We start from the raw sequence: 15,119 nt of genomic DNA, 5'->3' as shown, positions 1-15,119 counted from the left end.
CAGCTAAATATGAAGCACAGCAGGGTGTGACAATTTCATTCACCCGTGATAATAACGAATACGGCAGAATGAAATAGATGATGAGTTATGATGTTTACTACAATGAATATTAATACCATGGAAATGTAATATGGTTACAAAACGATAGATAGATAGATAGATAGATAGATAGATAGATAGATAGATAGATAGATAGATAGATAGATAGATAGATAGATAGATAGATAGATAGATAGATAGATAGATAGATAGATAGATAGATAGATAGATAGATAGATAGATAGATATCCCACTCTTTAAAAAGAGGATCCTGCTGCAGCGCTAAGTGGACTCCTACTGATGACCCTTGCCTTCCTCTCTTAAAAACACACACACACACACACACACTGGTGCATTGGTACAGCGAGGGGTCAGTAATATGGCCATTCATCGCTCCAGCGATATCCATTACCGCTCTGCATGAACACACACCAGCAGCATGAACACACACCGACACACACAGACAGACAAATATATTTTGTAATGATAATCATAATTTAATCTATTATTATCCACTTAGAAGTGTATATAAGAAAAAACAATTTAATCATTATATACTATGTAGAATTGTAAAGCATAAATATACAATGCTTCGATAAATTCATTTTTATTATTCATTATGTATAACACTTAGAGCAAAAGAATTCCTGTACTGAGTGTGAATGTAGTGTGTGATAGTGAAGAGAAGAGGGGAAACATATTACTGTGTTTTAGGGTTTTGTTTTCCTTTAATAAAAATGTTTTCAGAGAACAGAGAAGAATCATTTTCAATAATTCAACAAGCTTTAAGGCACGGACAGGCACACACACACACACACACACACACACACACACACACACACACACACACACATATATTACACGCATACACATATGCACACATACACATACACAACTATATTTTTTCTTTTCTATCATTTCGTGCTCTCTGTTATTTATTTGAATGAATTCAGCATTGCTTAAAGCTTCCGGGAAAACACCTAAGTCTTTGCAGCGTTAAAGGGATGTTAACCGTGTTTATTCCTTTTGTGCTCTAAATCTCTGTGTGCTACAAAATACTACTATAATATTCAATTCTGAAGAACAACATTGCAAAAAAGGAAAAAAAAAAACACCCTCCTACAACAGATTCAAAATAAAATCTTTCAAAAACAGCCTAAGGTAGAAATATAGAATCTCTTGAGATAAGAATTAGAAACCTATGAGAAGAAATACATTTCATATTTAAGTGACTACATTATCATATTTTTTATTTCCTTTTTTGACATTCCCTTATTTTTTTATTCCCTTTTTAATCTAGTGAGAAAATATATACAGTATATATTCTATATAATTGTAATATATATTATATAAAGATTATTTGTAGCACTTTATTATATTATACAGTAATGTGTGTAAATATAAATAAAGATATATATATATATATATATATATATATATATATATATATATATATATATATATATATATATATATATATATATAATAAATTTCATTAGTTGATTTATCATTTTGAAAAAACTTTTTTTACCACATTTTATTGCATTTCTTTTCACTCACACGAAGCCTATGGATAATATAAACTCCTAATGAATCATTTACAAATTTCTCACTTACAAAAGCAAATGGCACGTCTTTGTTTCATCTCCTCAGTGTCCATGTTGTTTTCATATGTCTGGGCAGTTATTTAACCTGTCGTTGGACGCACTCTGTGGAGTTTCGGATTTTAGCTGAGGGCCAGAGCTTGATTGACGGCCGACGTTAGTCGACACCTCGACCGCTCGGAGGTGACCCTTCTCCCTTACACATAGACTGATGCCCAGACCGGGGGCCTCCAAAGACCCCCTCACAGGAGAGAGAGGAGAGCCATAACCCCCCTTCCAACAAAAATAGCCCACGAACCACACTGAAAGAAAGAGGACAGAAACCAAATCTGTGGACGTGCGACTGCAGGCTTTGTCAGAGTGCATCCAGGTAAGTCATAATAGCCTCCGACTGTTCAGTGCCTCGCTTAGACAATTCCCCATGTGGGTTTTAACTCGGGTCCAGCACACAGACTGTTCAGACCGTCACACCTGCACAAAGTCTCCTGGTGTCCCCTCGGTAACACAATATGCAATGAAAATCATCTTTTTTTCAACCTATTGTGTGTTGCTGTTTTAACATAGGGGAACACTGGGAATATCTGGAAAGGTAATGTGCAGGACAACTGCAAAATTAAAAAAAATTTTCCACAAAAATGTTTTTTTTTTTTTTTTTTTTTTTAACTACTCTTTTCAGACTATCCCTCAAAAAGTAACTTTAGCAGAAATGCCCTTGACTTTACTACCGAGCACTAATAAAATACAAAAGTAAACATCCTTATAAAAAAAAAAAAAAAAGACGAGACAGCAATAAAGCAGAACCTTTCAACAAGCTTCATTTTCTAATTGCTTTGCTTTAAATTCCCAAGATATAGTCATCTAGTTAAAAGATAAAAGCTACATATTCATCTTCACAGTAATGCGTCATTATTAGTTTTTTAACAGTCCTTGTTTTCCATTAACACGGTTTTCTGTTTAATCACTGTAGCACTACTTGTTCATTTTAGCACATATAAGTAAGCTGCAGTCATTACGCTCATCTCCGATATGAAGAGCTGCTGGAGTAATTTAAATATTAATTTGATTTTAAACATCAGTCATAAAAAAAAAGAAAAGAAAAAAGATCAATTAAAAATCTTTCGGTTTTAGAGAGAAACATATAAAACAGCCAAGTGTTTCAAATTGTCCTCCATTTTTCTTTCTTTATTTATTTATTTGGGGGGATTTTTTTTTTGGGGAAAAAGAGAGTGGACTGGACAGTTCTGGCAGCCGATTTTAATATCGTTTTGGCACTTGCAGTTATGGAGTGGGGTATGACCACTTTGGAGAATGCATTTGAGAATTAGCACATTAAAAGTGTGTTACCAACACACCCCGCAACAGCTCTTCTACTTGGAATTCAGAAATTGAGTCATCATAGTGGTGTTGATTATTTTAAATGGTGCCAACAGTGGAGAGAAATATGCCAAATGAGAGGCTGATTATGGACGTCAATAACTCATGCAGAGCTTTTTTGGCTAAGCTTTTTTTTTTTTTTTTTGGGAGGGGACCACACACACACACACACACACACACACACTGAGACACACACACACACACACACACACACACACACACACACACACACACACACACACACACACACACACACACACACACACTCCAGTTGAGTGATGCTGCACTGCCACCTCCTGGCATTGATCAAAAGTGAAGATTTGTCAATATCCACTCAACCTTTGTGGGGATTTATGAAAAACGAAGCGGCTCAAAAACGGCTCACTTCAGTTCATTTGCGGGTGTTAAATCATGTAGTTAGGCCGCGGTATCAGATACTTCATTCTTAATGGATAATTAGATAAAAGGATAATCATTTATTATGCTTGAATACTACTTTTTCAAATTTATTTATTTCATTTCTGGAGAAAGCTTACTCTCACTCGTGCTTGCCTTTGTTAATAATAATGTTTAGTGATAAACTTACCTAAAAGTGCCGCATTAAAGAAAACAGTGTGAAGACTAACAAACACACAGACACATGCACACACACACCATGACACATTTGTTCCTCTCTTTCTCTCTCTCTCTCTTTATTTTTTTTCTTGGATGGGTTTATTTTATCTAAATGCAAAGCAGGTGAGGGCTGCTCCAGTTTCCTGTAGCAGCAGCTCTCTTGTCCTAGCTCTCCCACTGATAAGAGCCCTACTTTACCCCACATGAAAGCACCGGGTATCATTTTCTTACCTCCTCCTTCCAATAAAGCCCCCCACAGCCAGAACACACACACACACACACACACACACACACACACACACATCCGTGCAGCGCTCCTATTCCCCATGCACAATACCTGCTCTATTTGCTCCCAATTCATGGCCAAATTGCAGCTAAAGTTACAGCAAATTTGTTTGGAGGAAGAGTTGGTGAGGCTTGCCTACTCCAGGGAGCACCGGGGTTCAGGGTGGGGAGAGCTGGCATGAAGCGGACGCTCTGAACCCGACACTGCCTCAGCCCACAGCGGGCCACTTTCACACGCCACGGATGGGTGTCAGTACGCTCGGCTTACAGGTGTTCAGAGAGGGAGGAAGAGTGTGTCCCCTTTCGGATACACATACACACAAACTCAGGCTTTGTCATTGTTGGAGGTTGTGTGGTCATGAATGGCTGGCACTTTATCACCATGTGTGTGTGTGTGTGTGTGTGTGTGTGTGTGTGTGTGTGTGTGTGTGTGTGTGTGTGTGTGTGTGTGTGTGTGTGTATACATCCACACATGAGGGTACTCCAACTCAGACAAGAGGCACAAGGGTTTCTGACATACAACAGTGAATGTGCAGTAAAAGTTCTCGGGTTTACAAGTGTTCCCAGAAACAAAACAACAACAGCAAAACAACAAACACAACAGCCATGCAGCATCCTTAAAAAAATAACAACAACAAAAATATATAAAGTCATGGCAAAGGCCTAAAAATACCAGAATAGCAAACCGGAGAGCTCAGTTCACCTCACCTTCATGTGTGCAGTGCAAGTGTTTCTTTTGCTGTGGCTAACTTTTTTTGTATAGGAGAAGCGAAAGATTTAATAATAAACAGGAATATTATAAGCTATGTATCAAGCTGAAGTCAAAATCTGGCACAGCTTTAAAATTCAGTGCAAACTTTTACCATTTTTAAAACTATTCAAACTAGTTTGTGTTAAGGCCAGCGAACATAATTTTTTTATACTGATATGTTGATCAAGTTTGATTTAGTTTTATGGTTTAGTTGGAAAAATATAAGCCAGGAATTTAATCCTGGGTTGCTGAACATTTGTGCTGCATTGTGCATTGTGAAAATGTCTGAAAATTATCTAAAAAAAAAAACCTTTTGCCATATCGCAGCCCTACCCCTCCCTGCCCCCACCTTCCCCCGCTTCCTAGTTTTGTACTTACATTTCATCAAAAACAGACCAGTCTTGAAGATAAAATGGTCGAATCACCATGCAAACATTTTTGTTAAATATCAACTAAACATCAGCAAAGAAGCAGGTGTGACCTCATGTTTTTAGCACACTCTCTTGACATTTCTCTCTTTGGCATTTTCATTCATGTATTTTTTTCCTCCCCTTCGACAGCCAAGAGAGCGTCGTCAAAAAATGTTGAACTTAAATGTTAACAGATCGATGCAGACAGCCCCTTCTAAACTGTAGCAAAATTAAAATGTGTCAAGCAGCAAATGTTAACGGTTGACAATTCGGCCATTAAAGATGTGCTAACGTTTCGATGGACAGATCCTGACGCGTGTTATGCGGTGCCACAGAGTGGGATTAGCACGACCGTCCTGTTAGCATTCAGTCACACAGCACGCTTAAGGGAAGGTGTCCTTTAAACGACAGCTCAGCTGTCCAATTATACTTCCTGCTCACTGTGCAGGAAAAAGTTTCAGAGAGATGGACAACCTGCACTCTGAGTGTGCACAAATTGATACACAATTCCAAAGGTGAATTAGCAAAAATCTGGAAATTGTTGTGAAATGAAAAATATCTATGTGAGAGAAATAGGGACAGAAAATGCTGGATCACTGCTCTCATACCTGACACACTATACTTCAATCTAAATGCCATGCCAATACCTCAAGGCCTTTAAATGTGTGTTTGTTTGTGTGTGTGTGTGTGTGTGTGTGTGTGTGTGTGTGTGTGTGTGTGTGTGTGTGTGTGTGTGTGTGTGTGTAAGGCTCCTTACAAAAAAGGCACAGATGCTTCTCTGAGGAGACTCCCACTCGAAGCAGCTGTTGATGTAGCAGCCTGTGTTAATGAGGAACATGATGCAGCGCCGCATTCGGTTAAAATTCTGAAGTAGCAACTGGAAAAAGAGAAGACACATGTCAGTCATGTGTTACATCCATACCTATTTGACAGACAAAGGAAGCCCAATATACAAGCTAAAAAACATCCATTTTCAATCTAGGGCTGGTTCATATTTAAGAAAATAATAGTTGAGATGGAGGTGAAGAGCATCAAAGTGGATGCAGCTTTAATTTTAAATATCATGAAAATACTAGTGGTTTTATTTTTACTCATCCTAAATACTACTATCTATAAGTTACTTATAACTAAATTCATCAATATTTCATGTAGAGATATTTCCAGTCTCTTTTTTAGCACTTTAACAATTAAAATGGGGAAAAACTAGCAGGTACACTAGATTTTTGGAAACACAACCACCAGTTTAGTAGCAAAAACTCAGTTACATGTTTTCCATTCATAAACCATTATGTCAATGATTACAATGAAGGGATCAGACCAAAGACTTTTATACAGAGGAAGAGACATTAACCAGAGAAGGAAGAGCTCTCCCAGATTTATTTTATTTATCTCTCAGGTCTGTTTCATGCAATGATAAGAATTTTTAATTGAAAAGTCTTTTTAGTTTAAAGGCAACTGGACAGATAATTCGTAGTCCTTGCATAAAATTTAGAACAGGCATCTCATCTGTTTAGAAGACCTGAGATTCAAATCATGACAAAAGTATTTCTGTGAAGGACTGCTTCAAAACACATCAACAGTCAAGACTTACCTAATAAGTCATAATCTGCATTAATTATTTTTGGCATGCTTACAATATTGTGAAAGAATAAAAAAATATATATATATATATATATATATATATATATATATATATATATATATATATATATATATATATATATATATATATATATATATATATCATCCAGTTTTCTAATATTATTTGTAAGGAGGAATGAAACAGTAAAGCTTTAAATTAAACAAATTAATAAACTTATTGTGGCATGCAAAACAAATTACAAAGAAGTGGATAAGTTTATTTTGGCAATTGTTACGTTGCCATTTGCATCAGGGCGTCTGGCATGCAAAACGAGGTAAATGAACAGAAACAATCGAGCCACACTTTGAAGTCCCAGTTCGAGTTTTGGCAAATTTTCAGAGACTGGAAAAGCACTATTGTCCCTTGATATTGTCAGCTAGGAAAAATACCAGAAAACTGCACCAAGTCGAAATGGCTTTTCAATCACGCCGAGAATCCAGCCAAGAGGGAAGTAGTGGGCAGCTTATATCATTTTATACATTATATTATATCATAATTTAGAAACATAAAAGAGAAATACGCTGCCTTGTTCTTTTTTACCAATATAGCATTATTCATAATTTGGAATTAGTCTGAACTCCAAATAACTGTTGTTGTCTGGTGTCGCTGGCGAGATGAAACGTGTGTGGTCGCGTAATGGCTACAACACTTTGATCAGTGAAAATATCTGCATTTACTTTGTCACACTCTCAGACTGAGACTCTCTACCTTTTAACTCGGCTATTTTGCATGCTATTACGGCGACCGTGTGCGTGCAAATGAGAGTCACGAAAGTGCTGAAAAGTGCATATATAAAGAATATTGTTATAGGATATTATGGGAAATATAAAAGAACAGCATAAGAATTGAGATGTCAACTTAGACTTTAGGCTTTATATGGGCTTTCTTACTAGTGCGGGAAACATTTGTTATGAATCTGTATGCACATGTATGTATTCGCATTTTAAAGAATGTCAAAGTGCAGAGTCTGCAGTTTTTTGGGGGCTGCTCGGAATCCTTTGACTGTGCTGCAAACTGTGTGTGTGTGTGTGTGTGTGTGTGTGTGTGTGTGTGTGTGTGTGTGTGTGTGTGTGTGTGTGTGTGTGTGTGTGTGTGTCAGTGACAGGTCTGATTTGGGACAGCCCCTCCGATTCAGCTCTTTGTCCGAGGGGGACACATTGAGCAGGCCGACAATGAGGTGCATTGCTGCAGTGCCACCAAGGGCCAAACTAAAGGATGGCCAATCTACTTATGCACTCCAACAACTGACAGCATGACATTTCTATTCACCAACTCCAGAGGAGAGAGAGAGAGAGAGGGAGAGAGAGGGTAAGAGGGAGAGAAAGAGAGAGAGAGAGAGAGAGAGAGAGAGAGAGAGAGAGAGAGAGAGAGAGAGAGAGAGAGAGAGAGAGAGAGAGAGAGAGAGAGTGACACTGCTGGGTATGTTGCCAACCACACACCATTTTTTTGATTATCACTGTGTTAATGACAAGGATTTCGATACCTGTTTGGAAACTCGAGATTCTTCTTCGATATATTTCTGCTCGATGGGTATCAGTGTCCTTAGTCCTGCTTTAACCTACACACAAACATCACGTTATGAACAGAACCCATTTCCGCAATCACATTCAAATAGCGTCTCGTAGATCAGTACATTAATGCCGATCGGCCACTCTTCCTCCATTTCACACGCTCAATGCCACACAGTTATGTGCTGCTCTCGCGCCTGCCACCTAAAATGGCGGCCACGACAACGCACACACACACGCACACACACATAGTCACACAAACAAAAGCCTGAGAAGAGAGAAGCCTTGGGTAATTAAAGAGAAAATGAGGATGAAGGGGACAGGGAGTGTTCAAACAACAGGAATGGCCGTGTTGAAGTGAGCGAACAGAAAACGCGAGAGATAGCAGGAGGGGGACAAATAAGAAAAAGAGAGAGGGACTTACAGCATTATAAATCACGTCTATTTCGAGAAAGATGACCCCTTTTGTTGGCCCTGTCAGCTCCTTGCTTTTCAAGGCGTAAGCTTTCCGTTCACCATTTTGGATCTGTGGGAGAGGGACATGACAGCCGTCTGTCTGGCAATACCCAGCTGAATACACTCGCCGCGCGACCTTTGACCCCCAGCTGCTGCATCTGACAGAGAGCCCAAAACAACTGTGGCGGCTCTGACAAGTACCTGTTCATTACGCCCCGACCACTGTCAGCCACAAATTAACTATCCTGGGGGATCAGCCTGGGAGCACACATTACCCTCTCTAGTTTTTTTTTTCCCTTTCATTCTTTTTTTTGTAATTTTTTTTTTTTTTTTTGGGAGGGGTTAGTTTTATCATACTCTTCAGAGTAAGCAGAGAGTCTTTGAAGATTCTGCTACTTATTTACTAAATGTTCATATATTTAGCAATTGCATTTTAGGTAATACACTTTTCTTTATTTATTCAGTAATGTATGTTCAGTAATAAGTCTCAGGACTCACACTTAACAGTGGAATTGCAACTTTGCCCAGGAAGTCGGCGCTTCGGTCTCGATCTTCGTCATACACTGTAACCTCCAGCACGGAGTGGATGTCTTTCACATTGCTGATTGAAAGAGAAAAGTGATTGAAAAGAGAGAACGTCGAGCCACAATGGGAATGGAAACGAAGTCACTGACTAATATTAAAGATTCAAGAATATCTTTGAAATCATTGTTTAAAAAAGAAATAAATAATACGTTTATTTAAAGCCATGGCGACAGGCTCCATTGTGCGAGGGTTAAAAAAAGATGCAGCGATTCTCCCTGTGAAATGCTATCTTCAAAAAGTAGGCTAAAGAGTGGAGGAAAATGAGGTTATTCTTAAAGAGACGGGGCACTCCAAGGAGAGGCTAGATTACCCAGCTTTCTGTGGGAATTCACAAATGAATTTCCAGCCGGGCAGATTGAAAGATTATGAAAAAACATTGATGGAACAACCTCTAAATTTTAAACTAATATGAGAAATTATGTATGGCACATTACTGTATTGTACAATAATTGGACTTGCAAAGGGAGTGTAATTTCATCCTTAGGTTAATCTCAGTCCTTAAGGAAAAAATTGTTACTTATATCTCACAACTCCATGTAGAGCTACGGGCATGAAACTAAATTAATATGAGACTTAAATCTACTTCAGCTCTTAATTGTCTTCTTTCTCCAAATTTCAATACAACAATTATATTTTTAATAGAGAACAAATATTTTATTATGTAGCTGTAATATTATGGAAGATGCAGTAGTTGAATAATAACTTTTGCCTACAGTGTATTTATTAATCAGTGATTGAAAAAACTTTTAGTATTTTTTTATATATCTAAACTTACAATGTGAAGACTTTATTCCATTCTGGGTTGAGGTTCTTGTACACAGTGTGTGTCTGTAAACGATCATTGCTGAGCTCCACAACACAGAAAGGGTCACTCTTGCCTGTAAGGGACAGGGACACACAAACACATTAACTTTATCAACTACAGACTGGCGTAATCCACTGGCTAACGCGTTGCAAAATGGCAGTGACTCCCACTTCCTGATAAAAAACAGGCAGGCTGAGCCGAAGGGCTACATTGTGCCCACCGCCTTTAAAACACATGTCACCAATGTTCTGATTTGATGTATTCTGTTTTGCTTGTCTGTAGTATCAGGGTCTTGTGTCCCACTGATATGTTGATTTATACATAGGTAGATAAGAGCCTTGATTACAGTGCTGCCCATGGCATTAAAACTAAACAAACAATTACATATACACTATAACAGATGCAGTTGGCCATACACAGTGGGTTGATGAAAATAAATATAGCAGGCAGCACTTTATAATGATTGAATATCATAAAAATATTTTTTTACAAGGTGAGCCAAAAAAACCTGACATATTTCCCCAAACAATATTTCCTGGCTCCTAATATCACAAGTTCTATAAATACAAAATAAAAGAATGGGTTATGCATTAATTTTCAGATTGCCATTGATCTTCATAGGCTGATAAAAACGGTGCTACAAAAGCGGGACATTTACGTTGACGTGCAGAATAAATGTCACTGTGATCAATGGAAAGTCCTGGCTGTCACAAACCCTATCAGTTTCAGGAACTCATTGATCGGCTACTGCTGGATAAGTTCATATTTGTAATAAATGCAGTGTATGAAACCAATGCAATGTCTTTTATGCTGTGCTTCAGATCAAATTAGAACCATAATTGCATAATTAGTATAATAATATATTTGTTTGCTTATATATTGCCGTTTTATCAAAATGATTAATACACATTACACACAGTTGTGCTTTCAAAATTATATATATATATATATATATATATATATATATATATATATATATATATATATATATATATATATATATATATATATATATATATATACGTATCCCAGATACTCTGCAAATAACAATGTATAATAGGTGAATAAAGCTATTGTAGATGTTTCAAATTATTTTTACACGCACACTGATTCTCCCTTCATAATCACAGCAGTGATTTCGGCACCTTTAGCCATGCAGAACAGCATGGATGCTGAAATTAATGCCACTTGATAGGCAGAAAGATGTAGAGACAAACTCCACATCCTGCATGGTCCTCCCTGTAACGTGTGGTTGTCCCAGGCGATGAACTTTGGCCTTATTTGTGAGGTGGCTGTCTGAGCGCATTTCACGCTTTGCCTCGGACGAAACTTTGACTCTCCAGGTGTGGCCGGCAAGACACCGCGTGTGGGCTAATTTTGGCTCGGCTCCTGAGATGAGTTCAACCTCATTCTGGCTCCAAATGGATGCGCAGTAATTACATTTTATAGCTTAAATGAAATCCAGACGTAGACGGAAGTCCTTATAACCGCCATATTGCATATAGGGTCTCTAAACAGTTGTTGCTTATCATTAAATCTAGAAGAACTTCATAAAAATAAATTTGTAGAGCAGTTATGTTATGAAGCAAATAGACAAATTCATCCTGGTGCATGTACTGCACCAGGATGAATTTGTGTATGTGCTTGCAAAGCCGAATTTATGAGAGACACTTACAAGATCCATCCAGTGGAAGCATCACTGAATGAAGCTCCTTCTCCCTTAAACACTGTTGGTTTTACACACTCTGCCCATTTATCCTGCTGCTTTGGAGTGGAGGTACTCCAGATAAATGCCTCAATTAATTACGCCAAAGAACAGACCGAGTGAGGGGAGCAGACCGGCCTGTTATACATTGGAGTGCAAGTGAGGTAAAAACAGAGCATGAGAATAGGTTAAGATCTCCCTCAAATCCTCTCTTTTTTCCTCTCTCTTTGCTCTCTATTAGAAGAGGCACTGTTCCATGTCCCGTAACCCTGTGCCATGGCCGATTGAGACAGCGGGGCCCCGAGAGGGCCGTGCCTCTTCGTGGAGCTTGTGTGCGGCGGCTTTATGGCAGGAAAGCAGTGTGAAATCAGAGCTCCTGAGGCTGTCTTGGTTCTCCTGGGAAGACCGGACCGGGCTGTGAAGTCTACGTAACAGCCGGACCTCCAGATCGCTGAACTGTTACAGAGAGCAGTGTGTGTGTGTGTGTGTGTGTGTGTGTGTGTGTGTGTGTGTGTGTGTGCTGGAAGGGATTTCTACAATCCAGCATGTCTTAATTAAAGATGGTTAGAGAAGCAGAACAGACAGACCATGCTGAATAGGTAAAGAGTGTGCTGCATTCAGGATACTACTGCTCAAATCTCTTTCTTCCTTTCTTTTATTACCTAAATACGCACGTCTAATTGTGTACCTTTTCAATAGCACTTGGAATTGTAACGAAAACAGAAGATGATATCTAGATAGACGACACAAGAAAAATTCTGGACAAAATTTAAGCACTATTATGGTGAAAAGCTGAAATATAAACTTTATAATCTTCTCAGTTAGATGCAAATGATGTAAAAAAAAAAAACGAAAGAAGAAATGACGAAATAAAAAAAATTACAGAACCTTTGATGAAGATTTTGAAGCTAATAAAAAGTCAAATTCCAAAAACTACAATAAAAAAAAACCTCCAGGACACAGGGCACAAAAAGTCTTGCAAAAATAGCTTCATTTAAATATAACCTACTCGGACTGAAAAATTATTCGAGCAAGGAGGTCATGTAGTTTCTAAGGGACTTGGTAATGTTCTTTTCCTTCTTCATTTTTTCCAAAAAATAAAAAAAGCGCATCTGTACGTTTGGTTTGTGCTCGTGGTGTATTAGCACGAAGGGGGGAAAAAGATGCTTGCCGGTAAGTGTTTTTGTTAATGGCCTTGTCTCTTGTACTCCAAATAAAAAACGGTGCTCTGCGTCGGCTGCCATCTCTTTTTAGCTCGTTAATACATACTGCCAGAAACTAGGCCTGTCCATGGTAGACTTAATTAAAAGGAAGAATTAATGGAAGAGGAACAGAAGCGTGGGAAAATGTGTGTCAGACAGACAGATCGGAGCGTTCTGTGTATGAGTAGAGAGCAGGAAAGATTCAATTCTTGCTACTGAAATTGCTAATAATGTTTATATCACTCACCAGAGAAAAGTGGAACTAATGCTTGAAATTTGAGATTCTTGTGCCTGCCTGTGTGTGTGTGTGTGTGTGTGTGTGTGTGTGTGTGTGTGTGTGTGTGTGTTCACTCTTCTCACCTGTAACATCAGCTGCCATCAGTCCCTCTGCCCGGATGACTTTCACCTGCACTAAACCGACGTCTTTAATGTTGTTAAAGGATCTCAGCAGACTCTGGAGGGGGTCAAATGCATCAGCTGGTTAATCATGACAGCCTGAACTCCTTCTGAAACGTCAGTCACACATACCATCTTCCGCGCACAGCGAACACATTAAAATAATTACAGTACGTTCCTCAAATGCAATTACAAAAAAATACAATAAAATTCAGGACATCCTCGATTTTCAAGTAAACACCAACCTTTGTACAAAGTATTAAAATTATAGTATTTTATCTATACTTTTAAAGGGGGGAGTAAATTGACTTTGAGAAAATGCAAAAATATAACGGCCACCACTAGAAATTATTGTACACAAACTGATGCTTGTTGCCGTACTGCGTATTTTACTTTAAATGTTTTAACTATTAACTATCACTTTCAGTACCAATTAGGTATAAATGGGTTTAATATAAGGTGGCACAGAGACTATTCATAAACACTGTGAAGATTAGAGAATGCATAACTTGTGTGTTGAAAATAACAAACCATATTTTCCACGTAAAGTTCCAGGCCTGTAAATGCCCATATTTAATGGTAAAGCAACGATTCCAAAGTTTATAAAAACTGCAGTGTTTCTGCCTGGGAGAAGAAGCAAGTATATTTTGTTCCCACACACATGAGGAGGATGGTTAAGAAAAAAATACTTCCGAGGATCACAGTTGGAGACTCGCAGAAAATGGTAGCATTCTATGGGTCACCAAATCAGGATCCACAATTAGATACAACATCCATGCCAACAAACAGGCCCGGATACTTCTGGAACCTTGTGTGGGACTGGGTTCTGCGTTTAAATGAGGCTTTAAAAAAAACAGAGCGCTTTGGAAACAAGCACGCAGAGTGGGTTTGGTGTGAAGCAATCTATGGTAAAACTGAAAAGAACCTAATCCTAAACCTAATATCTCGTATGTAAATAAAAAAATAAACATCACGTGGCATCTGGGATACTCCTCTAAAGGCCACTCTTGTGATGACAGCGGAACGGAAGCCCGGAAAAACTATCATTATGGATTTTTGCCAATTAATCTGTCAACCTCTACTTATGTGTACCACAAAGCATTACAGGAATGAATGTGGTAGCAAAAAAATATTGAGCGAAGTACAAAAAAACAAAGCTGGAGCACCAATAATTTTAGCAATTTTTTCAAGATTTTCTTTTTGCCATTATCTTTGAATTAATTTATGTCCAATTTTCAACCACTAAATTTTTTTTGTACACATCTAACAAAAGGTACCAACAATTCTAGCCCTCTTATGCCAGACCTATAACTCTGAACGCACATATATGTATCTATGCACGCTCGAATATCGACTGTTTTCTAACAGAGGGAGCCTACTGAAGCCACCTACATAACTGCCTTCCATCTATAACGGCCTTCCATCTATCAATCATGACCCCATCCTGTTCCTCCTAGTCCATTAGAAACCACCGCAAATGACAGACATTGAAAGGGTTAAACTGTTCAAAGGAGAGCGTCTTTAAGACTTATGATTTATGAGAGGGCTAATAGCACTGGTCCAGATAAAAGCCATTCATTCAGACAGCATAATGCTTCTTAACTGCTCCTTTGTGTGTCCATTGGAACATTAAGAGGGCTGACATGTAGTGATGAAACAAGTGCTGAATCGTGCACAAGCTGCATGTTTGATCGAGACAGAACACTCGTCTCTGCTCGCTAATATGTGTGTGTGTTTGAAGC

At 38.3% G+C, this 15,119-nt stretch overlaps 1 protein-coding gene across 5 annotated transcripts in view; it reads right to left on the bottom strand.

The window, feature by feature from the left end:
* The window catches only part of mctp1a (multiple C2 domains, transmembrane 1a), a 151,574-nt gene that overhangs the window by 41,824 nt on the left and 94,631 nt on the right, over positions 1–15,119 (bottom strand). For all 5 annotated transcript variants that reach the window (XM_083527616.1, XM_083527617.1, XM_083527618.1 and 2 more), the window contains 6 exons: positions 13,342–13,435; positions 10,045–10,147; positions 9,183–9,285; positions 8,653–8,754; positions 8,204–8,278; positions 5,836–5,955 (listed from right to left, as the gene is read on the bottom strand). In XM_083527616.1, the coding sequence (XP_083383742.1) occupies positions 5,836–5,955; positions 8,204–8,278; positions 8,653–8,754; positions 9,183–9,285; positions 10,045–10,147; positions 13,342–13,435 (597 nt within the window). The remainder of the gene's footprint in view (positions 1–5,835; positions 5,956–8,203; positions 8,279–8,652; positions 8,755–9,182; positions 9,286–10,044; positions 10,148–13,341; positions 13,436–15,119) is intronic.

Source organism: Silurus aristotelis, assembly GCF_946808225.1.
Source record: "Silurus aristotelis genome assembly, chromosome: 23".
Lineage (NCBI taxonomy): Eukaryota > Metazoa > Chordata > Actinopteri > Siluriformes > Siluridae > Silurus > Silurus aristotelis.
The sequence above is the reverse complement of the archived record's forward strand: the minus strand, read 5'-3'. Positions and strand labels throughout refer to the sequence as shown.